We start from the raw sequence: 27,364 nt of genomic DNA, 5'->3' as shown, positions 1-27,364 counted from the left end.
TTAGAAGCTGTGTGCTAAACAGATCCAGCTCAAGTTAAACACAAAGCATCACATAGCAGTATTACTAAGTGCTAAACAAGAAATACAATCTACAAACGTAATAAAACAATCAATGTCTGCTCTCACTGGGATGCCGACTGATGGGATGGTCACATCTTCCCGTTTGGATAAAGAAATAATCATAATCCCCACAAAGGTTAAAAAAAAAGTTTTTTTGCGTCATTCTCGCCATCTCCGGGTCGGAGTTGAATGTCAAAGTTTACCAACTTCTCGGTTTATTGCAACAACCTTCTATACTATCCAGGTGATAGGCATGATTTACAATGTAGAATTAACTTTCACCAGCTCACCGGCGACGCAGCAGCTCACCGGCTCAATACGTCAATATAGCAGCATAAGCAAGTTAGCTTTCTGTGATCACGGCGCGGCTAAAAATTGTTTGTTTACGTTAGCGCTTATAATACCATTATCACTAATACTTGGTTAATATCCAGGTCACGAGATATAAATGGAGTATTTGGGTTTTATTAGAGGGCTTTATAGGCGGAATAGTGTACTCCCAATAGCTGCATTGTTAGCCACCTCGTACGTGCTGTATTTTACAACTTAGAATGTATAAAAAAAGAAAAACATGTGTTTATGTCTTACAAATGGTAGGCAAAATTCCCCGAAAAAAGTGCAAGTCCTCATTAAGCATTTTTTCTTACTCACATATTGGTAAATTGTATGGGGATGGTCAAATCCAAGCACCCTCTCACTTATGACCACAGCTCTCAGTTGGATACTACGTGCCTTGAGAACAAAAGGGAAAATTCACAGTAAAAACCTGGATAACAGTCACAGTACAGCAGGAGGATTTTAACCAACCTCAGCGGATTTCCCCTGCAGAAAAGCTAACTTGGCCAACAGGCTGTGGCAGTAACATGCCTCGCGATGGAGGTCATCGCACACTCTCCCGAACAGATACGCAGCATCTTTCAGTTGTTCATAGGCGCGATCCAACAGACCTGCAGTGAGGGAAAACATGAATTTTACAGTGAATGTTTAAACACACAAATCTCAGCACGTCAATCTCAGATGTTCCACCTTTCTGGAGGGAGTCCTGTCCGGCACAGAAAGCTTTGGAAGCGTCAGTGGTGGGCATGTGGACGTGTTTGACGACAGGGAAGATGTTGATGATGTCGTCAGGGCCAATTGGAGCTTTGCTGTGGCTTTCAAGGAAGTAGTCTCTCAGTCTCAGCTGGACAAAGAATGGAAATGGACATCATTGATTATGATACTGTATTAATTTCCAATTGTTGGTCCATCCATCCATCCATCCATTTTTCCGCCGCTTATCCAAGTCCGGTTCGCGGGGGCAGCAGTCTAAGCAGAGATGCCCAGACTTCCCTGTTCCTGGCCACTTCCTGTAGTTCTACAGGAAGTGATACCGAGGCGTTCCCAGGCCAGCTGTGAGACATAGTCCCTCCAACGTGTCCGAGGTCTCCTCACGGCTGGACATGCCCGAAACACCTCACCAGGGAGGCGTCCAGGAGAGCTCCTCCATGAATCGCCACCTTAACGTGGTGGGGGAGTTTGAGTACCCAAATGATCCAAGGAGCTATGTTGTCGGGGGCTATATGCCCCTGGTAGGGTTTCCCAAGACAAACTGGTCCAAGGTGATAGGTCAGACAAAGAGCGATTCAGAAGATTCTTATGAAGAAAGGAAAATCAAGGAACCGCACCTCGCCCGGGCGAGGGACACCGGGGCACCACTCTGGAGCCAGGCCCAGGGCAGGGGCTCGTCAGCGATCGCCTGGTGGCCGGGACTTCCTCCACGCAGCCCGGCCGGGCATAGCCCGAAAGAGAGACGTAGAACACCCGCCCCGGTGCTATGTGGACTGGGTATAGCAGTCAAAGGCGAATGCCTCAGCGACCCGGTCCTCGGTTGCCAAATCCGGTTCTCGGCCCAATTGTTGGTGACTTGGTTTATTCATTTTTTAGTTGTGCACAGAAACACACTTTTATATTGGAAATAATCTAGAAATGTACACATACATACAAGGTCACATTGGAGTACATTTCATGTTTACAAATATCCTATGCCAAAATACACAAGTCCGAAAAGGAATACGAAGAAGTATCACTCCAAAAACACAATTGGTTCTACGCATGCGCAAGGTCTATGTCGCTTTCTGTTGACTTATTTAATGGCAGTTATGTTTGTACATGATCTTACTTTCTCTCGCTGTTAAAATGGTTATAATTTTTCACAAATAATTTTAAATTTAATAACAATGTAATATACAACCCTATATAGTAAGCATATACAGTATATAGAATACCACTGAATAACAATGTAATACACAACCCTATATATTAATCATATATTAAGAATACAATCTGTCACAACGGTCACCGTCACAACCCGATCTGTATTTACAGTCGTCCCTCATTTATCGCTGTTAATTGGTTCCGGACATGACCGCGATAAATTAATGTCCGCAAAGTAGGAATCATTCATTATAAATCAAATGTTCTCACAGATAGCATTAAAAACCGTATACGACCTACTCAAAGTTGCTTTTCAACATAATGAGAGCACTTTGGGCATGAAATAACAACCTTTAGTCACATTTACACTCTTTTGATATAATTTAGCAATGCTGGCTGAGGCTGAGCCAATCAGTGGCCACGATGCTGAACAGCACTCTCTGACTTATTTGGTGTCCTAAAGTGCACAATACTACTGTAGTATTGATATTATTCATCTCACACACATCAGAAGACTAAGTATCGCTAAAGTCCTGCCCCTCCAGACAAGCAGACAAGTTGCAAGGACCAACATCTGGGAAGATGAATGGTAAGGAAAGTAAGGAAATACCAGCAATTTTAGGGTTCCAGGTTCGATCCCTGCTTCCATCATCCTAGTCCGGGGGTCGGCAACCCGCGGCTCTAGAGCCGCATTTAGCGCCGCATTTAGCGCCGCATTTAGCGCCGCATTTAGCGCCGTCCTAGTGACTCTCTGGAGCTTTTTCAAAAATGTATGAAAAATGGAAAAAGATGAGGGGAAAAAAATATATTTTTTGTTTTAATATGGTTTCTGTAGGAGGACAAACATGACACAAACCTCCGTAATTGTTTATATTAAACATTAGGGATGTCCGATAATGGCTTTTTGCTGATATTCCGATATTGTCCAACTCTTTAATTACCGATACCGATATATACAGTCGTGGAATTAACACATTATTATGCCTAATTTGGACAACCAGGTATGGTGAAGATAAGGTCATTTAAAAAAAAAAATAATAAAATAAAATAAGATAAATAAATTAAAAACATTTTCTTGAATAAAAAAGAAAGTAAAACAATATAAAAACAGTTACATAGAAACTTGTAATTAATGAAAATGAGTAAAATTAACTGGTAAAGGTTAGTACTATTAGTGGACCAGCAGCACGCACAATTATGTGTGCTTACGGACTGTATCCTTTGCAGGCTGTATTGATATATAATGTAGGAACCAGAATATTAATAACAGAAAGAAACAACCCTTTTGTGCGAATTAGTGTGAATGAGTGTAAATGGGGGAGGGAGGTTATTTTGGGTTGGTGCACTATTTGTAAGTGTATCTTGTGTTTTTTATGTTGATTTAATAAAATAAAAAAAACGATACCGATAATAAAAAAAACGATACCGATATTTTCCGATATTACATTTTAAAGCATTTATCGGCCGATAATATCGGTATCGTTTTTTTTATTATCGGTATCGTTTTTGTTTTTTTATTAAATCAACATAAAAAACATCTCTATTAAACATGCTTCACTGATTCGAGTATTTGGCGAGCGCCGTTTTGTCCTACTAATTTTGGCGGTCCTAGAACTCACCGTAGTTTGTTTACATGTACAACTTTCTCCGACTTTCGAGGACGTGTTTTATGTCTCTCCTTTTTCTGTCTCATTTTGTCCACCAAACTTTTAACGTTGTGCGTGAATGCACAAAGGTGAGTTTTGTTGATGTTATTGACTTGCGTGTAGTGACCATATTTGGTCACTGCATGACTGCAAGCTAATCGATGCTAATATGCTATTTAGGCTAGCTATATGTACATATTGCATCATTATGCCTCATTTGTAGGTATATTTGAGGTCTTTTAGTTTCCTTTAAGTCCTCTTAATTCATTTTATATCATGACACACTATCTGTATGTAATATGGCTTTTAATTTTTTGCGGCTCCAGACAGATTTGTTTTTGTATTTTTGGTCCAATATGGCTCTTTCAACATTTTGGGTTGCCGACCCCTGTCCTAGTCAATGCCGCTATGTCCTTGGGCAAGACACTTTAACCAAGTGCCACCCACACTGGTTTAAATGTAGCTTAAATATGTAGATAAATGGGTTTCACTATGTAAAGCGCTTCGAGTCTCTAGAGAAAAGCCCTATATAAATATAATTCACTTTACTTCACGCGAACTCTGGAATGGCTGGACAGAGGAGTCACACCATTGGAAAGCCTTGCGTGTCGCCATGACCTTGGCCAGACAATCTGGAAGTCCCATAATAGACTGCGTGTGGAACCCGGGAGGTAATGAAAGGCTGGAACTACACCGCAGCTGTGGATGTCCCACCTACTGCAATGTGCCGATGCCCCCCGGTGCAGTCCAGGAGATACTGGCAAAACAACATTTAAGATTGGTACGGACTCAAAGAAGATTAATTAATTTATGCTTAAAAAAGTATACATTTAGGACCAAATATGCTTAAAAATATATACAGTCATGGTCAAAAGTTTACATACACTTGTGAAGGACATAATCTCATGGTTGTCTTGAGTTTCCAAGAATTTCTACAACTTTTATTTTTTGTGATAGAGTGATTGGAGCACATACTTGTTTGTCACAAAAAACATTCATGAAGTTTGGCTCTTTTATGAATTTATTATGTGTCTACTGAAAATGTGACCAAATCTGCTGGGTCAAAAGTATACATACAGCAACATACATTATCAATTTTGGTTATGTAGAAAAGTTACAATCAAATCAAATTAGCTTCATGGCATGGCCTCTTAACTTCATGTGAGTGATTATGATTGACGACACCTGTTGACTTCTCTGAGCCCATTTAAATAGGGCTCATGTGATGCAGTCATTAGACTCGGTTACAAATTCGACAAAGGGAAAGTCAAAGGAACTCAGCACAGATCTGAAAAAACGAGTCATTGACTTGAACAAGTCAGGAAAATCCCTTAGAGCCTTTTCAAAGCAGCTTAAGGTCCCAAGAGCAACTGTGCAGACAATTGTTTGTAAGTATAAAGTGCATGGCACAGTTTTGTCACTGCCACGATCAGGAAGAAAATGCAAGCTATCACTTGCTGCTGAGAGAAAACTGGTCAGGATGATCAAGAGTCGACAGAGAACCACTAAAAAGCAGGTCTGCAATGAATTGGAAGCTGCTGGAACACAGGTGTCAGTGTCCACAGTCAAGCGTGTTTTGCATCGCCATGGACTGAGAGGCTACCATGCAAGAAGAAAGAGACACCTTAAGGCTCGTCTAAAGTTTGCTGCTGATCACATGGACAAAGATAAGACCTTCTGGAGGAATTGTTCTGTGGTCAGATGAAACAAAAATGTAGCTGTTTGGCCACAATACCCAGCAATATGTTTGGAGGTGAAAAGGGGAGGCCTTTAATCCCAGGAACACCATTCCTACCGTCAAGCATGATGGTGGTAGTATTATGCTCTGGGCATGTTTTGCTGCCAAAGGAACCGGTGCTTTACAGAGAGTAAATGGGACAATGAAAAATGAGAATTACCTCCAAATTCCTCCGGACAACCTAAAATCATCAGCCCGGAGGTTGGGTCTTGGGCGCAGTTGGGTGTTCCAACAGGACAATGACCCCAAACACACGTCAAAAGTGGTAAAGGAATGGCTAAATCAGGCTATAATTAAGGTTTTAGAATGGCCTTCCCTAAGTCCTGACTAAAACCCCATTGAGAACACGCGGACAAGGCTGAAGAAACAAGTCCATGTCAGAAAACCAACAAATTTAGCTGAACTGCACCAATTTTGTCAAGAGGAGTGGTCAAAAATTCAACCAGAAGCTTGCCAGAAGCTTTTGGATGGCTACCAAAAGCGCCTTATTGCAGTGAAACTTGCCAAGGGACATGTAACTAAATATTAACAATGCTGGATGTATACTTTTGACCCAGCAGATTTGGTCACATTTTCAGTAGACCCATAATAAATTCATAAAAAGAACCAAACATCATGAATGTTTTTCTGTGACAAACAAGTATGTGCTCCAATCACTCTATCACAAAAAAATAAGAGTTGTAGAAATTATTGGAAACTCAAGACAGCCATGACATTATGTCCTTCTCAAGTGTATGTAAACTTTTGACCACGACTGTGTGTGTGTGTATATATATATATATATATATATATATATATAAAATCCTCGATGTGGTGAAGTCGCAATATTTGAAGCGTGATGTGGCTATGGACGACTGTAAATTAAAACAAAAAGATTGAGAACATTGTCATTTGTAGAAACAAATGACAATGTTCTTTTTGCGTCAGCCTGTAGCATTGTTTGTTAAAATTCAGTTGCGAGTGCGTCCTTCAGTTAAATGACAGTAAAGTGAAAAGAGTGATGTAAATTGTGGAAATACTACTCCCAATAGAAATGTAGAGAATGGATGAATAAACTATGTTCTGGGTATTCTGAATCATTAATCCCAAATGCCTGATATAGAGTAATTATTTTTTATCCACCCACATGTTCATTTTGATATTATCTTGTTAATTTTTTTATTGTGCATGTTTTTTTTAAATTATAAATAAAACATTCCAATATCACAGCATGCTACGTCACAGAAGCTCGGTCGTAAAAATTGAAAGTGACGCAGAATTGATGGTGTTTCTGGGACCGATCATGTAGTGACAAGAAGCATTGCTTATTTTTTGATCCTACCGCTTCTCCAGATCACAGCGATCACAAATAAATAGAGGTGCCTGAAATAATTTGATTCATATACGAATTGTGATTCTTCTTCTAATTACGGTTCTTAATCAATTTGAAAAATCCAAGAATGGATTTTTAAAAATAAGTGTTTTAGGCCATCTCAGCGCTTACTTATTTTATGTCAGGAGCCAAGAGGTGCTTTTGTTACCGGTTACCTATTTTGAAAAGGTTTTATTTAAATGTATATACCAAATAATATACAGTGGAACCTCGATTTACAGGTTTTTGGTTCTTAAGGATTCTTAATAGGACTAGTTGTTAAAGATCCCTAAATATTCAGCACAACAATTAAATGGGGTTGGAGATGTCCTCTTGGGTGGGGTGGAGTTTGGCAATAGTCATGTGGTGCCACCAGTACAACACATCTTCAGTTGTGTTAAACAGTGTTTGTAAGTAGAAAAGTTTGTATATTGAAGTACATTTGCCCATAATTTGCAAAACAAGTCCGTATTATAGTAAAAGTTTGTACACTTTGAACACAATATAAAGTGCTATATAATACTTCATATAAAAAAACATATGAGGGTGATGGATCAACTGTCCCTTTAATAATAAAGCCAAAACAGCAACTACTGCAGACACACTGCAGACACGTACGTGCACACACACACACACACACACACACACACATTTCTTTTGCCCTGTGGTGCAAAAGACAATCACAAAAAAAGCCAGGTCGCTACAATGATTAGGAATATAAGTAAAACCCACTTTAATAATAATGAATTGGATTTATGCAGCGCTTTTTTAAAACATTTGTTTATTTACATTTTTTTTAACGGAAATGTTAACAGAAGTACAATACAATACAAATCAAATGTTATTTGCCACCCACCCCAAAAAAATAAAAATAATAAAATAAGAATTAAAAAAAAAAAAAGAATCACTCAAATAAGTACAAGCAAATATTGATATAAAGCCACAGACAACTGCACTTCCGAATGGCCTCAATATGGTGCAGCAATACACCAAAGCAAACAAAAGGCTCATCAATCAACCACAATTCAATCACATCTCAATCGGGGCCAAGCTGTAGACCAGTCTGTTTTACATATTTTAGGAAACCACCCCTTACTTCCCGAAACTTTACAGAACGGCCATCTAATGTTAGCCTAATCTTTTCCAGATAACGAAAATAAAGAACATCTTTAATACAGCGGGTGTGGCAAGGAGGCGCTATTGCCTTCCAATTTAACACAATAAGTCTTCCAGCCAACAAAGTGGTGAATGCTACAAGATTATTTTGAGATTTGCTAAAAGAGGATGACAGAGAGGCTACCCCAAATAGTCCACTTAGAGGATTATTCACACAATTATGGTGGTAAGCTGGAACCCTAAGGTTGCTGACACGGCTGCGCTACCATCTGAGCCACACTATTCCTTACTTTACCTTGTTGGTTAATCTTCATTGCTTTGAGCGGGAGGAGGGGGGAAGGAGGCAATATCGACAACCTGAATATTTCAAACCACGCTTGTCCATGGCCTTCTTTTGACTCCTATTGAACTAGCAAAGCTAGAAAAATGTTGTAAGAAAGATAAAAACAATCTTAAAAAGCACACAAAGTTGAATTGAGCACAGTAGCTACTGCCTGCAACACTGAGCTGAAACAATCAGCACCGTTGATCGATCAGCCCGCCCACAATGGCTGTGCTGCCGGGGACAAAATGGCTACGCTGCGAGGTAGGTAGCTAAGGTTTGTGCACAAAAGCACTCCTAAATCAAAAAGTTTGTACAATGAGAGGTTTGTAAATAGAGGTTCCACTGTATTGCATTAATCAGTTTAACTTGAGATGCGATTCTAAATCGAATCGTCATTCCACGATTGGCAACGAATTGTGGTAAGACTAACATCTGTACTAATAAATGTGTTTACTCCTTATATTCAAAATACACTAATCACAAAAGCTTGGGAGGTTGGGCCACTGGGCAAAATCCCCAAAATGCACCTTCACTTCAGCAGATGAACCCCTCGCACAACTCGCTGTTCTCCAATAAAGGAGCTCAACTGAACTCACAAGGGTGTGTGAGCCATGACTGGGCCAATAATCTGATTACTCAATCAGACTTGGCACGGAAACCGTATTCTTCATTGTGCCGCCTATATCTCAACACCATGAGACCAAAATACATTCACTGATCGTAGAAAATAAGAGCGACTGCTACATTTGTGTTTTCAATGGACTAATTACAAACACCATGATACCAAAATACATTCACTGATCGTAGAAAATAAGAGCGTACTGCTCCATTTGTGTTTTCAATGGACTAATTACAACTTCTAAATCGAATCGTCATCCCACGATTGGCAACGAATTGTGGTAAGACTAACATCTGTACTAATAAATGTGTTAACTCCTTATTTTCAAAATACACTAATCACAAAAGCTTGGGAGGTTGGGCCACTGGGCAAAATCCCCAAAATGCACCTTCACTTCAGCAGATGAACCCCTCGCACAACTCGCTGTTCTCCAATAAAGGAGCTGAACTGAACTCACAAGGGTGTGTGAGCCATGACTGGGCCAATAATCTGATTACTCAATCAGACTTGGCACGGAAACCGTATTCTTCATTGTGCCGCCTATATCTCAACACCATGAGACCAAAATACATTCACTGATCGTAGAAAATAAGAGCGTACTGCTACATTTGTGTTTTCAATGGACTAATTACAACTTTATATTTCAATTGTTTAATACCTGTACTCCAGTCTTCAAGCAGAACTCTCTGAGCAGGGATATTTTTTGCAGGCTGTAGTGTTCAACCAGTGGGTTCAGACCAGAACTGTCAAAAAAAATGGCAGTTACAAAACTAATAACAAGCCGTTGCACTGCAAACAAACTTGAAGTCAGAGCAAACAAAAAGCTTCGGCCTTACCCAAGACTCTCAGAAATGCTGTATGTTTCGACAGCATCCTGGCAGACCAGGTTCCACAGCTCGCCTGCGGTGAGGGTGCCCCAGGGCGTTGTCTCAGAGGCCCCGGGCCCTCGACCACGCCGCCTTGACTTCTTTTTTGTGTCCTCTCCCAGTGGGGTGGCTGCGAGATGAGGCACCAATAGGCAGCACAGGAAGTGACTGACAGCTGTAGCTAGACAAGGCACGTCCACTCCCTGCAATGATCAAAATGCCATGACGCAACAAGAAGGCATACATGCATAAGACAGCAGTAAAAAGCAATTAAAATACCTGGAGAAAACTGTTGAAGACTCTCCTTGTTGAGCGCATTAAAATTTCACCTGTGGCCAATCTCTAGTGAAGACAAAGAGTTTTAGAAAATGTGGGTTGGAACTTGGAAAGCAGGTATATCATCAAGAATCGTTAAGCTTAATGGACTATTTTGTTTGCTGACACACCAATAAATGCCTGAGGCGATCTTTGTGTTTTGACTGGTTTATGGCTTTGATGACATGACCAAGATAACGCAGGTTAATGCCTCTCTGGTGTAGTGCCTCTTTTAGAGAAGCTCCGTCCATGGGGCTATCGTTGCTGTGAAGGCAATAATCCACCTGCAAACATATGCAAATAGTTAAAGCCGATGTACAAATGGAGGTTTATACGGCATAATAACAACAACAATGGATGCACGTACAAAGGCTGGTATCTGGTGGGTGACAATGAAAGCCGCAGCTTCGCGCAGTAACCTTTCATGCAACTTTACTGACGCACTCTCACTACTTGGGAAGGAAACTCCTGAAAACACAGAAGGACAAGCTTACATACATACGTACACATACAGCACAGGCCAAAAGTTTGGACACACCTTCTCATTCAATGTGTTTTCTTTATTTTCATGACTATTTACATTGTAGATTGTCACTTAAGGCATCAAAACTACAAATGAACACATGTGAAGTTATGTACTTAACAAAAAAAGGCGAATTAACTGAAAACATGTTTTGTATTTTAGTTTCTTCAAAATAGCCACCCTTTGCTATAATTACTGTTTTGCAAACTCTTGGCATTTTCTCAATGAGCTTCAAGAGGTAGTCACCTGAAATGGTTTTCATTTCACAGGTGTGCCTTATCAGGGTTGATTAGTGGAATTTATTGCTTTATCAATGGGGTTGGGACCATCAGTTGTGTTTTGAATGAGGTGTGTCCAAACTTTTGGCCTGTACTGTGCATACGTACATACATACATACGCAGATTCCCTGTACAAACATACATACATATTGTACATACAAATGTCAACATACATACATACACTCATGCATGCAATCATGCATCATCAAACACCCGGGGAAAACTCAGTTGAAACACAGCACACTGTTAAAGATTAACCAATTTTTACTATAACAATGTAAAAGGTTAATATAGTCCGCTCCTCTATCTTTATCCCCCCTACCTTGTTTATCTGATTTATTTTATGATTCAAGTATTCATTACATGTATGTATTGTTGCATTTAAAGCAATTATGATGATAATAGAGGTAATATTTATTATCGATATTTATTATTTTTTAATGTATTTATATTGATATTTGTATTGCTCCATTTGTAATTTGTGTAATAAGGATACCTGTCATTTCTGTGTTATTACTATCTACTCCATTAACTGGTTCTTCTTTATATTTTGTGGTGTCATATTTGTGTATAAATATTGTATTTGCTAATGTAGTTCTTTTGTTGTTGTCTCTCTGTGTTTTATCCCCCCCTTCTCCCCGCAATTTTCCCCTCTGTCTTCTTTTTATCCTCTCCTGCTCCTGTTCGGCTGCGCCAAACACTAAATAAATCAATTTAACAAAGTCAAATACAAATAAGGCAACAAGAGAAGTATCCCACACTTCTCTTTTGTACAGCAAATCTGTACAGCAGATATGGGCATCTATATCAACAATATGATTTCGCTGGACAGGGCGTAATAAAAAAATAAGGAGAATGCCAATCTTGTTTTAGTTCTTATGCAAATCAAATTTTGTGTCTTCTGTTACCTGGTGAGAACAGATTGGGGCACAGTCGCATCTCAAAGATGACTTCGCTGAGAGAGCCCACCTCTTTACAAGCATCCCTTACAGCTTCAGTGGCCCGAGAGTCACCTCCAAACAGAAATTTGAATATGAATAATGCAAACCCTCCACAATATTCAAATATTGTTTTTCAAGCACTTCTTACAAGCTGTTGCACATTCTTCAAAGCCTCCATTCTCTTCCAACTTCTCCCCGGCAAGTTGTGTGAACTGAGTGTGTCTAGAATAAAGCACCAGTCTTCAATAAAATGAAACAAAAAAAGAAAGTCTTGATCTATATTTAAAGAACAAATTTAACTTACTTGTGCTGGATGAAAGCCTGCATCAACTCTGGCCTTAGTCTGCAGAGACTGTGTGGAAAACTCCTTGGAAGCCCACAATCCTTCTGATAATTCAGTGGCCAGCCTTCTTTTATACTACTCTTTTCTTCGGCTCCTTTGCAGCTTTCTTTCGGTTTCTCTTCCCCACTAATTATCTCGTTGTTCACATCTGGACAGTAGTTGGCATCAGCTGGGAAAGTCCTGAACACATCCAGTATGTATATCCTCCCGTCAGCCCCCAGCAGTCCCTGTGCATCCACTGATGTGAAAAGCGCTGCCCGTTGACCATTGGGTGCTATGACAACATGTTTCTGCAAGGCAAGAGCTTTGGCAGAGTGAGCCAAGAGCTCGAGCATTCGTCTGCGATGGGGGGACTCCTGGCATCCGGCATTTATTCCATAGAGCAAACCCCTATTCAAGACAAAACAGGATATTAATGTATCTATTAAGACCTGCGTCACTTGCAATCACGAGTGAATCTAGAGTAGAATCAGTAGAAAGATACCACAACTTAGATTACGTTTAGATAAAAGTACACAAAACGTTTTATCTTAAATTAAAAATTGCTTGAAAATATGCAGTCTGTATCAGAACGGCAAGGAGTTTGGAATGATTTATGCTTCTGACAATGTAGAAACAATGTTGCAGTATTTTAAACATAATGAAATACATACAGGATTCTCGTAAAAATGTATTAGGAACATAATACCTTCCAAACTGTGGTGTAATTGGGAAAGTGGGGTGAAGTGGAACGGTCACCCCAATTGCAGAATTTTGATGGCACAGAATTAAATTTACAAATTTGTAAAATTGTAATCAGATGAATAATAAAAAAAAAAAAAATTACTTGTAATTGATCACCTTTCACAAGAGTGTCTGAAATATGCCCATTTTCATTGTATGGTAAACACTGAAATTTAAATGACAGGAGCCAATTATATATAATCAATATACAGTATATTTTTAAACAGCTAATAATTGAAAAATCAGGCTAAATACATACTGTTATTATTAATATACCTGGAAAATAATAAAACTACAGCAAAAACATTTAAGCGATTGTGTCCCTGCGCAGAACCCTGACAGACAAAAGCCAGAAGAGGGAAAATTGGAGAGTGATCATTTTTTGTGTTGTTTTTTTCAGAATTGCAGCTCTCCCTTTTTACTCCTGCTATTTGTTTAAAGGGGAACAGCACTTATTTTTGGAATGTTGCCCATTATTCGCAATACCTATGTGAGACAAGAAAACAAGTCTTTCTCTTCTCTGTGCATTCTAAATTGTGAAAAATGGCTAGACAGAGGCGGCTGACAATGAAGGTATGTTTTTTTTGCCATAATCTAGTTTTTTACGATTTCGATTGCATAAAAAGGAGAAAGACGTGTGTCTTTGTGAACTAGAGATTGTGGATGACAGGCAAAATTCCAAAAACAAGTGCAGTTCCCCTTTTAAAAATCACTGTTGATTTTTTTTTGCTTTTCCAATATTTATTTATATTATGTGTGTATGGAACTGGATAGAGTAATGAACAGTTCCACACACGATGTGACTTTTTAAACAGGTCGACTGTGCATTGCGCGAAAACGAGCAAGAAGTATAAAGCCCTGAAAGTATGAAAAAGACTAGCAGAAGAGACCCAGGGAGTTATACAGGTCCACATGTTCGGCACAAATATTTTCCCTGTGTGTTGACAACCCACGCTACTGTATTGCTTCTCATCATAAGATGAAAAAATATATAAAAATCAAGGTTGATGTATAAAGAGAAAGTTGCGCAGAAACCAAACAAGACAAGCCTATTTGGATTGATATGAGTTTGAAGGTGATAAACAGACATAATTATGAAATGTACCGGGAAACAGGAGTGGTCCCTTCCTCCTGCTCAGTGCCTTCCAAACCAGGAGCCAAGCCCTGGGCTGACAGGCGCACTCCTCTGTAGTCGACAATTGCTGTGGGTAGAGTGTGTAACCCCGGTAGTCCTTGTAGTTCACTGTAGGCCTGAACCCCTCTAAGCTCCAATCTTTGAGCAGCCCTGCAAGTAAAAAATCTAATCAAACTTTACTTCTCAAACACTTTTCCTACGAACTTAAAGGGGAACTGCACTTTGCCTATCGTTCACAATCATTATGAGAGAAAAGAAGACAAATTGTTTTTGTTTTTTTCGCTTTCTAACAAAAATCAACTTGTTCTAGGTGGTTAGTAATGCAGCTAATGGGAGCGATCAATTCACCCTCAAATCACTTTAAAAATGCATTCAAAAACTGTCAACAATACTCAATTTACGTTCCGTAACCCATACAATAACTAAGCTGTAGCGACATTGTTTTTGTAAGAGTGAACACTGAGGAACTCTTTTTCCATCCTAGTAACACATTGGCGTGCTTCGGTATTAGCCGTAAAAGCTAACTACGGCAAGAGATAAGTTATCTTCTACAACACAAACCGCGTTTGAGTGTGTAATGCACAACACTGCGATACGACACCAATTTGTACTGACTGAAAAACATGAACAATCATATTACAGTATCTGTAATTTGTTTGTACACAGCTAGCCAGAAAGCGTATGTACTGTAGTTGTATTAACACGCTTGACGTGCTCCGTGTATCATGATCGATATTAAAGTGACTCACTCGATGGAAAGTTGTTCGTCTGGTCCAGCTGGCCGGGGTAAGTGATTTTGGGTAAGCAATCCATTTATGTCGAAATAGTTTGTCTCCAAGTTCCACATTTATAGCGTCAAAATCGCTTTCATCCCTCTCTTACCGCTTCCGTCTGCTCCAACGTCTCACTCTTCTTTCGTGCACGCTTCTATAAGCAGCAGTATATTTAGCTTCAAAAGTATAAGGTTGTAAATCCTCATTTGTCCAAGTCTGTTACCAAGTCTGCCATGATTAGAAAACACACTCGTGTTTGATTCCGGAAGTACAGTGCTACTATGGAAACAGAAATCAATGCGCGGAAGAAATCAGTCCCGTAAATGATTAAAATTTAACATATTACATATTATTATGAATGTGTCTGTTACTACATTATATATAGACTTGCAGTGTGTATATAAAATGTTGCTGGAGGGTTTTGGAGTTGTTGGCTTTGAAGGCTACAACAGTGACTCTCATTAGCCGCATTTTTCAAGCGTTTTGTATCATCTTTAAAATTGTAAAAAAAAATAAAAGATGTCTGTTGTTGTCTCTCATAATGGTTGTGAACGATAGGCAAAATTCCCCAAAAAATTGCAGTTCCCCTTTAAAAACGATGCCCCGATTGCCTAAAATCGCCCCAATACAACCAATCATAAGAAACAAACACACAAAATATAATGCATGGCTGAGTAGAGGAGTCAGGTAAGGAAACACTATGACAGGAGACGTTTCAATAGCTTTTATACAGGTAGTATTTTGTTGCTCAATATTTATTATTGTGTTGTGTCCTTACCTGCGGCCCCTCTCCCCACCAAACATTGCACTGGCTGCACCCTGGCTCATAAACAAGCCACCAAACAGGAAAGCTGGGTCTGCAGGGTTTCCATTGACCGGCTCTGCAAAACCTTCTACCACAGTCTCTGCCCCCTGGGTCACTGTCCTCACAAATGCGCTATTTACCTGTGAAAAGAGTGCTGAAATGTAAATCAAGATATTTCTGATAACACTAAAGGTTAATTTAATGTTTTTTGGTTACCTGTAGGAGAGCTTTTTCCCTATGGAGCCTCTCCTCTTGGTTTGTTTGTGGAAGATCTCTGGCTGCTTGCAGCTCTTCATTCCAGTCTGGAGCCTAACGAAGTGACATAATTATCAGTACAATTGATGAGAAGTCAGTACATCATACAGCGTTATAAATAACCTGGCTTGCTGGTTGCTCATCTACCCCTAGCCTGCTGAAGGTTTTTCTGTGAGTGCGGGTTGCACAGGGGGGGCCAAGCCAGCACAGGGTCTGATAAGGAGTAGGCGTCATCTCGACTTGAGGTGTCTGATGCCTAAAGAAACCAGAAACTAGTTTGACTTTCTACTACAACAAGGTGATCATGAACCACTAAAGTTGAAATAAAATATTATTATGCGCCAGTATGAGCACAAAAGCCCAATAGGTAATGTGTTTGTTCACATTTGTTGGTGTACTGTCAGAAATGCAAATGTAACCAATTTACATAAAACTTTGTGGAGGTTATGTTGTGTTATATGTATTCCAGCTTTCTTAATGAACCTGGAAATAGTCTGCCGACTAACAGGGATGGACAAAAATAATTAAATACAATGTGATAAAAATTTTTATAAGGTCATCTGAATCACAATGATTTTCTCACCATAAAATCAAAAATAGTACGGCCGATCATCAACTATGATTTGTGTAATTGAAATAGAATTCTTGTTTAAGTTATGTTTTAGCAACAATATTTTATGTTGTACCAGGATTTAACTTACTGTTATCAGGACAGATATCAGTTTGTGTGTGAATCAATAATAAAGGCCATCCTTTCACATCTGCTGCATTGTTTTTGGCAGAACTTATACAGCTGATTGCAGAAACTAGTACTGCCCGAATAAATACAAATACGGCTCGCCGCCGTCTTTTTTTGATTGAGTGCTACAAAAGTTTTACCTATTTTTACTAAAAGCTAGCTGGAAGGCAGGACTGATATGGCTGAGCAGGTCAGCGAAGCAGTGGCACACTGGAGATGATTGGGCAGGACGAGGGTCAAATGCTTCTTGAGTAGATCTGGAAGAATAAGTCAAGTTACTTAGGTCAAGAACTCTTCATGATGAACAATTTATATACACAGGGAAACCTCATTTTACAGAACTTTTTAATTTACACATTTTTAGATTGCGCCAAATGTGCCTCTGTGTCCAAACCATTTCTCGGTCTATGAACATTTCATTCATTCATGTGTTTCATTATTTGCCATTCACCAAGTTTTTTCTATTTTGTTTACTTATTAATATGGGTTGAAAAAAGCCAACAAACCAGCCTGGAATATACAATATTATATATACATATAAAATATTATATATAAACATGTACACAGTATATACTGTACACACACACACACACACACACACATACATACATACATATATATATATATATATATATATATATTTATATATTAAGGCTGTGAATCTTTGGGTGTCCCACGATTCGATTCAAAATCGATTCTTGAGGTCACGATTCGATTCAAAATCGATTTATTTTTTTTTTTTTTTTAATGAAAACAATACACAACAATACCATAATAATGCAATACAATTTCAAAACCAAACCCGACCCAGCAACATTCAGAATAGCAATAAACAGAGCAATTGAGAGCAATTGAGGACACACAAACATGACACGGAACAATCCAAAAGTAGTGAGACAAAAATTAATATTATCAACAACAGTATCAATATTAGTAACAATTTCAACATAGCAGTGATTAAAAATCCCTCATTGATATTATCATAACAAACATTAATTAAAAAAAAAAAAAAAAAGAACAATAGTGTCACAGTGGCTTACACTTGCATCGCATCTCATAAACTTGACAACACATTGTGTCCAATATTTTCCACAATGATATAATAAGTCATATTTTGGTTAATTTAATAGTTAAAACAAATTTAAATAATAGATCCCATATTCCAATATATGACTCATTATTATCTAAACTAAATGCAGTTTTTTCTACTGATATCATCTCCATAGCTTGTGTGTACCAGTCAGTATGAGTTGGATTATCAATATCTATCCATTTTTTTAATATTACCATTTTTGTTATTATGCATATTGAAAGAAATGCATTTTTACTCTTTGATGACACGTTACTAAATTGATGGAGATCCCCAAGAATACAAGTTTGCAGTGCCATTGGGATATTTCCGCGACCCTGAAGGGAATAAACGGTAGTAAATGGATGGATGGATGGATTGCTTCTTTTGTTGTTTTCAACCATCCATCCATCCATCCATCCATCTTCTTCCGCTTATCCGAGGTCGGGTCGCGGGGGCAGCAGCCTAAGCAGGGAAGCTCAGACTCTCCTCTCCCCAGCCACTTCGTCCAGCTCTTCCCGGGGGATCCCGAGGCGTTCTCTTTTATTCTCTGACATTCCCACAATAAATGAACAAGAGTTGCCTCGGCTGACCGACACTTCATACATAACTTGCTATCTACTACACCAATTTTAAACAGCTGAGAAGATGTAAAATACAATCTATTCAATATCTTAAATTGAGTCAGCTTATCTTTAATGCTTCTAAAGGGCTTATTGGCATTTTTCCAAATATCATTCCATGATATGTCTCTTTCATCTAAAATGTTTAAGTCCATCATCCATTTCCGAACACATGCATCATTTGCATTTCTAGTGTGGTGTTCATTTATTATTCCATAAAATAGTTTAATTAATTTCTTAATTGTATCTTGATTAAAAAGTGCATCTTCCAGTTCATGGCTATTTAAAGACATACTTTCAGAGGATATGCATTTATTTACAGCTTGTTTTAAAGAGATACAATTTTTAAAATGATTTTTGGGTACATTATATTGATCAACTAAATCATTGAACGGTTTAAGGTTTAGTAATACCTCTGTCTTTCCATGTTGTCCATTTAACCACATTTTTATTAATTATGATATTAGGATTGTACTAAAGCTGTTGATTTACAGATATCATTGACTTGATTCCTAGTATTTTCTGACACAGTTTTAGAATGTTAAAGGTGGCTTATATTGGGCTCTGCCTCAATTCATTAGGTCTGTTTTTAATATAATAAACTCCCCACATCAATGTCCAAATTCATTAACATATTTTTTCTATGTTGATCCAGTCCTTATCTGCAGAAGAATGAAATAAGTGGCTTGCTTGTTCACAACCGAAGGAGATATAATAATGTAAGAAGTTTGGTAATTGTAGTCCTCCTTTATCTTGTGTACAAGACAATCTTAAGTATGAACACCTGGCCTTCTTTCCACACCATATAAAATGTGATATCATTGTATGTATTTTCTTAAACCAACTTTTATTAATTAGGACAGGCATCATTTTCAGTATATAATTAACTGCTGGCAGTATACTCATTTTTACTATGTTCACCCGACCAGGGCCGGCCCGTGGCATAGGCCGTATAGGCAAATGCTAAGGGCACCGTCCATCAGGGGGCGCCATGCCAGTGTCACAAATGTTGGAGAAAAAAAAAAAAAAAGAAAAAAAAAAAGTTGGTACTATTATTTCTAAATACAAAAAATAATCCCACGTTAATTAAAATGCAAAATAAAGCCTATTTAATAGAAATATTATTTGTTACAACATTACGCCCCCCCCCCCCCCCCCCCGCACGGTGCGCCCCCTCCCGTCCCGTATCATGACTCCTTTTGGACGTCACCACATCAAAAAATCAACACAAGATGTCAAACCGGCCAAAACTGTCAGGTGCCCAGGGAAGAAAAAAGAGAAAAGAAAAGGAGGACAAACGAGAAAAAACAGAGGTAGCAGGTAGGTAACGTTGGCATACACGAAATTATTAGTCTGTTACAGAATGTGATAGTAACCTGGCTTTTTAGCATTAAGCTAATGTTACATGATTCGGCAATTGCTAATCAATAAATAGCGAGTTCTGTTTTAACGTCGGGTTAATATTGTGGAGGGGGCTAAATTGTTATGGAAAATAATAATGTAACGTTAGGTAATTACAGTACTCCCACCTTACATTCCTCAGGGACATTTGTATTAGATATTTTAAGCAGGTGTTTTTTGTTTACATTGTTATTGCCTTCTGGTTAGCTAATGTTTGCCCTGCAGGTAATAGTCACTTTTCCACCCCTTTATATATTAGGTATAGTTGTAAGTAAAAAAAAAAGGTCAAAGACAAAGCTATTCGGTTTCTTGTGAGTATATACACTTCACTGCCGATGTGGGGGGTGGGGGGCGGGGAGGGGGCGCCACCTAAAATCTTGCCTAGGGCGCCAGATTGGTTAGGGCCGGGCCTGCACCCGACCCCAAAGTGATATTTGGAGACGTGACCAGCGTTCCATTTTGGATTCTATCTTATTTTTTAAATGTTTAAGATTTAGATCTATGCTTGTATAAAAGTTTGGTGTAATGTGTAGTCCTAGATATATGATTTCTGCCTCTTTCCATTTAATTTTGGAGTTCTGAACTTGGGATTTCTTGCAGTGTTTATTAAGTGGTAATATTTCACATTTGTCCCAATTGACTTTATACCCTGATAAACAGCCATATTCAGTGATGACATTATTGATATAGTGAAGAGAGGAGTTAACATGTGACAGGTAGAGAATTATGTCGTCACAATACATCGATAGCTTATTATACTGAGAGCCAATTTTTATACCATGAATATTATTTTCACTTCTTATTTTTGCAGCTAAGGGTTCAATAACCAAATTAAATAATAATCCAGATGCAGTACATCCCTGTTTTACTCCTCTTTTTTACGAAAAAGGTTCTGAAATATGATTGTTGGTTTTGACTGATGCCATGGGCCTTGAATAAAGCATCTTAATCCATTGTATAAAATTATCTCCAAAATTCAAATTTACGTAATGTGCAAAACATAAATGACCAGAACATTAAACAATTTCCTTGTATTGTCTGAAGATTGTTGACCTTCCATGAAGCCAGTTTGGTCAGTATGAATTCATTTTCCTATTACATTTGATAATCGTGTGGCTAAGATTTTTGCCAAGATTCAAAATGATTTTCTATTCATTCAATACATAGGATTTCAGCAGGATCCAGCCCAGTCTGCTGACATGCAAGCAGAGTAGTAGATTTTTGTAAAAAGCTTATATAATTATAAAGGACAATGTTTTATCAACTGTTTGCAATAATGTAAATTTGTTTTAACTATTAAATGAACCAAAAATATTACTTATTTTATCTTTGTAAAAATATTGGACACAGTGTGTTGTCAAGCTTATGAGATGCGATGCAAGTGTAAGCCACTGTGACACTATTGTTCTTTTTTCTTTTTATAAATGTCTAATGATAATGTCAATTAGGGAGTTTTAATCACTGCTATGTTGAAATTGTAACTAATATTGATACTGTTGTTGATAATATTCATTTTTGTTTCACTACTTTTGGTTTGTTCTGTGTCGTGATTGTGTCTCCTCTCAATTGCTCTGTTTATTGCAGTTCTGAGTGTTGCTGGGTCGGGTTTGGTTTTGGAATTGGATTGCATTGTTATGGTATTGCTGTGTATTGTTTTGTTGGATTGATTAATTAAAAAAAAAAAAAAAGAAATTAATAAACAATAAAAATAAAAATACATTGATTTTTTTAAAATGAGAATCGATTCTGAATCGCACAACGTGAGAATCGCGATATATATATATATACATATATATACACATACATACATATGTATACACATATATACATACATACATACATACACATATATATATTATATATATATACATATATACTGTATATATATATATACATATATATACATACACATAAACATATATATATTATACACACACACACACACACACACACACACACACACACACACACACACACACACACACACACACACACACACACACACACACACACACACACACACACACACACACACACACACACACACACACACAGTTTTGAAAGTGTGCATGTTTTTACTTAAATTTGTCCAAGTTTGAACCCATTATTCATTCATGTTTGCATTGTTACTTATGGGGAACTCTTCTTCACTATACACACTTTTCAATTTACGAACCATAGTAAGAACCAAGTAAGTCTAAAAATTTAGATTCCACTGTACCACAAAATGAAAATAAGAAGATGTCTTAACCTGTTGACAAAGAAACCTTTTGGAGAAGATGTGATGTCACGCCGTTGTCCCTCTAAAGTCACCACGGTGATGTACAGGAAATCTCCTTGTAGCTTCCTGTGTCCTGGAGGAGGGTCCCAACAGCTCAGAGACAGGTCTTTGAGGTAGCTTGGGACCTGGTGACACAAAATGTTCCAAAATGTGCTGATGGCAGTGTTTAAGTAGTGAATTCAATATACTGTAGTTGATTCTGTTGGTAAACTTTACCTCTGGTTGGGAGATATGCGGTAGTAGAGCCATTAGCGGTCTGTCAGAGGAACCAGGCAGTAGATGTTCAGGAGGAGCTGCATCATGGTTGGCTGCTTCTGTTTTTGGGTTGCTTGCAGATCGCTTTAGGCTCCTTCCATTTGGTAAGCTATTGTCTAAAGCAGCAAGTTTGAACATGACTTAAAATTCAGTACTTTAAATGCATGTCACTGAATTGACCTTGACTAAACAAACAGTTGTCACCTGCTGTTTGTGCTTGTGTAAGTGTCTCCAGTAAACTTGGTGACCGTCCTTCCCTCAATGCATCCTGAGGACCAGATGTCCTCAACAGCTCTAGGACTCGAGCCAAATGGTGCCGAGCAGAGCGGACAGTGTAGGGCTCTGGAAAGACATATTGTCACATCAACGGCGTGGCGCAGTGGAAGAATGGCCGTGCCCGACCCGAGGGTCCCTGGTTCAATCCCCACCTAGTACCAACCTCGTCATGTCCGTTGTGTCCTGAGCAAGACACTTCACCCTTGCTCCTGATGGGTGCTGGTTAGCGCCTTGCATGGCAGCTCCCTCCATCAGTGTGTGAATGTGTGTGTGAATGGGTAAATGTGGAAGTAGTGTCAAAGCGCTTTGAGTACCTTGAAGGTAGAAAAGCGCTATACAAGTACAACCCATTTATCATTTATCATTTAACCTTAACATGTACATGCACTGCCGGCTGGAGATGCACTACAATGCATTAATCTACTTGTTTTTGCTATATTACTAGTTTGTTTAGATTTTTAATTTAAGAATACATAAAAATGGCACTGAATATATGATGAAAAAAATCAGAACGTCTTTAAAACAGAATACATTTAATTTTGGGGCAATATTCTGACCATAAGCACTACTAATACACAACACACTCAATTAAAATCTCTTTAGTGGGTAATGCATGACGTGCAACCACGCTTGCTTACGGATAAATAGATAAAAAATTGATTAGTCTTGTCTACAATGGAACTGCTTGTGTACCCTTGACACGTATTTATCTGTACCTTAATAGTCCGAGAAAACCTACACCCAATTTCCTTGGTGTACAGCCTTGTATACTTTGGCATTTATTGCACCTTAAGGAGATCCTATTCTTTATACCCTCCAGACCTTGGGTGTCCAAATTGTTTATTTCTTATTATATGCAGACCACCAATAGAAAAACAAGCTGTAGGCAAAAAATGGCACCCTGGCCACACTTTTGACACTCCTGCATCAGATAATACAGGACAAGTATTTTAGGTGGTCTATTTGAGTAAGCATTTCTGAATCTGTCATAGTAAAGTAACTGCTATGAGCGTAGTGTAGTCTTAGTGAGCCTGAATTACCGGTATGTTCATTTCAAGCCAAGAGATTTACTTGTTGACAGCAAAATTGTATTTCTAAATGATAACAATAAATAATGACACTTAAAAATACATTTAAAGTAAAAGTGTAGAGTACAGAGATAAGGAAACAAAGTCCTTTACCCTCTACCAGACGGAGGACGGTTCCAGGCTTGAATCCCTTGAGGTTTTGCAATTCTGCAAGGGGGTCCAGAGTTGCTCCAGCAAAGGCCAGGGACAGGTTGGAGCGTGGGGACACCTCATCTCTTGAAAGCAACGTCGTTATGGCATCTTGAACCAGCCAAAACCCACGGACCTTTATCCCAAGCAAAGAATAGCCACAAACTTTTTTTATATTCATATTATATGCACTTTATAAACACACAAAACAACAGCTGTATCAAACACTTTCAACAACAACAAAAAAATTAGTATTTTAATCGATTCAACAGAAAACAAGTACCGGTAAGCCAATTGTTTAGGTTACCATTTGCATGGGTGTCAATAACCATAAATATCATGAAATATGATGGATTGAGTCTAATCAAATTCATTGAAATGTTGTTACTGATTTTAACAACAAAAGGCAGCCACGCAGTTTATTGTGTACCTGGAACTCAAACGGCTCCACTCCTGCTCCGTTGATTTTGACAGGGAAAGATGTGTCATCTCCTAGCTTGATAGCAGCAGCATCTTTGCCAGCAGTCACACTGATAGCGTCTGTTTGAAGGGAGAAAGTAAAAAGCCAAATGTATTTCTAACCCTATTAAATACTATATGCTACATTATTGTTAATCGCAAGAAAACACCGGGCAGGTCTGAACTTGATGAACATTTCAATAAATCTTGTTTGCCATAAATACATGTAAAAATATACAGTTAATACATGTGATCAGTATTGGTGTTGGCTGATCTCAGTCAGGGATGTTTAGTAACCATAACCATCCGAGCATGTGCCTGTACACCAACAACATAATTCTTCACAATTAATAATTTCAAGAATCATTATTATGCCCGTTGTTTAAACTATTGCATCAACATCAATGACCAAATCAATGACTAAGATTTATGATTCTTCATATTTCTGGTAAATGTGCTTTGGAAGGTGAAAGTGAGGCAAGAAAAAAAGGGTGTGTCTTTACACATGCACACACATATTACACCCCTCTTACCCCCACAGGGGGAGAGCAGGACCTAGCATGCACAACCTACATTGTGACTAAACCTGTTGAATTTTCCTTTCGGCCTGCATGTCATCTAAGGGTGAAGGGACAACCACGCCCAGCCATGGCATTTGGAGACTGCATAAAACACAAAAAACTGCTACAACATTGCAGTGAAGCAGGCATGCGTGCATCTTACTACACCTTTTCTACGGTGCACGCCCATTTATTAAGAATGTAGTCATTCTACAATAAAACTCCTTGCTGTTAGCGTGGGAGTGGAAAACACCCAAAAACTGATTCTCAGTTTGCAATTGGTCGAAGGAAATTTTGACTGCCAGCCTCTTCTTGATTGGAGGTGACTTACCCGCAGCAGAACTTTATTTCAGTGGTACACTCAAAGTTTGATACCATGCGGTCGTAGGGGTCCATAAAATGGCGTCGCTTTGTATAGAAATTTTTATTTTTTACCCTTTTCTTTTTGAAAGATTACAAAAAAAAAACCCCAAACCAAGCTTAATGAAGAAAAAGACAACATTTCACAACCCATGCATTATGCTGATACCTCGTGTTGTTTATGGAAGTAGTGATAGACCAAATTTTACTGTGGTGAAAATAACAGAAGGAATGTTTAAGTTTGTTCAATAAAAAGTTTAGTTATTAATTAGTTATTAATTAATTAAACGTTGCTTCAAGAGTCCGTTTCGTTGGCACTTTGCGAAATCAATGTTTTCTGTAAATGCAGTATATTTTGGGTCTCGAGCCACTCTAAGCCAACTTCTGGGCCCGTGATAGCCTCACTGACTCCCACATCACAAAATTGGGTAGGCACTAGTTGGTTTAAACATCACTGGGTCGATACTTTGTTATTTTTGTTTAGTTTTTTTTTCAATTACTTCTTTTTGCAGACTTTAATGAAGATTTACTCTGCAAGTTTGTAAATATGCAATAATTTGGTGAAAAACAACGCGAATGACTATGGTGAAAAAAAGCCACGATGTAAACGTTCGAAAATTTGCTATACCTGTATAGAACATTGCGTTATAAGGGACCGCACTATATCGAACTTTGAGTGTAATGTCTTGAGAGGTAACCCTTGCATGTTTAAGGCCTAAAAAGCCACTTTCTAACAATTCTTAGTGATGATGTTGAAAATGGTGCCAATAAATTTAGGAGTAAGAATGCCTTAGGGCACTGTCACCTGCAGACAGGCCAGCACACATTCAACCGTAACCTCTCTATGTGTAAGGGGAGTGGCAAAGGTAAAATAGTTGCACGAGAAGGAACATTCCCATTTTATTACGGGATATCAGCTTGAGTCTGTGTGAACATTTCAACGGAGAATGCAAAGAAAGCGGCAAAGCAGCAGAAGCATGTTGAATGTCCCACCACCCCCACTTCTCATTCTACAGCCAGGGAGGCACCACAGAAATAGGGAGAAAAAAAGAAAGGAAAGGAAAAGCTACATGAGTTTTTAGATGTTACCATTCGCCTTGGCTTGATTTCTTCCTCCTGTTCCTTTCCTCACTTTGTCCTTCATGTCTGCAGTTAATGTATTTGGCTTTCAGTCTTGTAGTGGTTTGGCTTCACTCTGCTGGGAAGTGCTGCAGTCTTCTGTCAGGCTGGAATGCAAAAAGAGAGTCCGGGTAAATGTGCTGCAGGATTAGCCCAGTAGAGTTAAAGTAAATGGCTGTGTAGGGTTGTGACTCCCGTCCCTTTCTCTCCTGCAAACTCAACTTATCTTCTCTACTTGTGTAAAAAAAAAAAAGAAAAAGAAAAAGAAAAAAAAAGCGCCTCCCTTATTGCTCCACACCAGTTTACTCTGCGTGCCTCCTACACTTTGCAGGGTGTGTCCATGCATTCTATCTTCCCCAATCCCCTGGCATGCTTCACACCCTAAAGCCCGGAGGAGAGGTGGGAGTGAGGCACACAGTTTGATTGGTAGCTGTTAAACCTCAGTCAGCAAATTAATCGTTTTAGTTTGAACTAAATTAGAAAAAAACACTTAAACGTACCTTGGGTGACACGCATAACTATAAGAGTCATATTTCAATGAAGTTACTACAAGGAAAGGTTTCCGCACATGGGTGTGTCTATTGTGAGGTTACTCGCACATAGCTGAGCTATTAATTTACAACAAGCAAGACATGTTTGTGCTAAACAAAACATTTGAGTTATGTTCTAAACTGTTGCTACGTACGCTGCGAACCCGGATGTAAAGACATATGGTCACGTGAAGCTTCAACTTACCCAATTCTCCCCAAACGGTTTTATATTTAAGGTTGAAATAACTGTGCTGATTTACATGACAAGATGAGTGCCGCAATCATCAAACAGCTATAAACTTTTTTTCTTCTAAAACTTTCACACCCGTGACGTTATATCATGTTTGGGGGCGGCGGTCTGGGGCTTTTAAGTGCTTCTCGTAAATGCCAACTTCGCATGAGCCTTTACTGTATTTTGCACTTTTGATTTGTGGGAAACAGTCAATATTCAAATATGAAACAACACCAA

General features: G+C 38.6%; 1 protein-coding gene across 3 annotated transcripts in view; it reads right to left on the bottom strand.

The window, feature by feature from the left end:
- Window positions 1-27,262, bottom strand: part of LOC133623288 (clustered mitochondria protein homolog) — a 31,288-nt gene extending 4,026 nt beyond the window's left edge. The window contains exons 1-23 of one of the 3 annotated variants that reach the window (XM_061986451.1): window positions 27,101-27,262; window positions 26,336-26,472; window positions 24,298-24,407; window positions 23,832-24,003; window positions 22,579-22,716; window positions 22,336-22,490; window positions 22,090-22,244; window positions 16,886-17,002; window positions 16,130-16,262; window positions 15,968-16,060; window positions 15,725-15,891; window positions 14,144-14,323; window positions 12,277-12,705; window positions 12,121-12,194; window positions 11,940-12,044; window positions 10,597-10,697; window positions 10,361-10,513; window positions 10,194-10,256; window positions 9,885-10,117; window positions 9,707-9,791; window positions 1,087-1,240; window positions 868-1,007; window positions 712-792 (exon numbers count right to left, since the gene is read on the bottom strand). In XM_061986451.1, the coding sequence (XP_061842435.1) occupies window positions 712-792; window positions 868-1,007; window positions 1,087-1,240; window positions 9,707-9,791; window positions 9,885-10,117; window positions 10,194-10,256; window positions 10,361-10,513; window positions 10,597-10,697; window positions 11,940-12,044; window positions 12,121-12,194; window positions 12,277-12,705; window positions 14,144-14,323; window positions 15,725-15,891; window positions 15,968-16,060; window positions 16,130-16,262; window positions 16,886-17,002; window positions 22,090-22,244; window positions 22,336-22,490; window positions 22,579-22,716; window positions 23,832-24,003; window positions 24,298-24,407; window positions 26,336-26,390 (3,093 nt within the window). In that variant the 5' untranslated portion in view covers window positions 26,391-26,472; window positions 27,101-27,262. Of the gene's footprint in view, window positions 1-711; window positions 793-867; window positions 1,008-1,086; window positions 1,241-9,706; window positions 9,792-9,884; window positions 10,118-10,193; window positions 10,257-10,360; window positions 10,514-10,596; window positions 10,698-11,939; window positions 12,045-12,120; window positions 12,195-12,276; window positions 12,706-14,143; window positions 14,324-15,724; window positions 15,892-15,967; window positions 16,061-16,129; window positions 16,263-16,885; window positions 17,003-22,089; window positions 22,245-22,335; window positions 22,491-22,578; window positions 22,717-23,831; window positions 24,004-24,297; window positions 24,408-26,335; window positions 26,598-26,865; window positions 27,040-27,100 lie in introns of those variants that run through there. The other 2 variants (XM_061986453.1, XM_061986454.1) reach the window with 2 other exon arrangements.
- Window positions 27,263-27,364: the final 102 nt, after the last annotated feature.

The sequence above is a fragment of the Nerophis lumbriciformis genome, linkage group LG12 (assembly GCF_033978685.3).
Source record: "Nerophis lumbriciformis linkage group LG12, RoL_Nlum_v2.1, whole genome shotgun sequence".
In the NCBI taxonomy this organism is placed as follows: Eukaryota; Metazoa; Chordata; class Actinopteri; order Syngnathiformes; family Syngnathidae; genus Nerophis; species Nerophis lumbriciformis.
The sequence above is the reverse complement of the archived record's forward strand: the minus strand, read 5'-3'. Positions and strand labels throughout refer to the sequence as shown.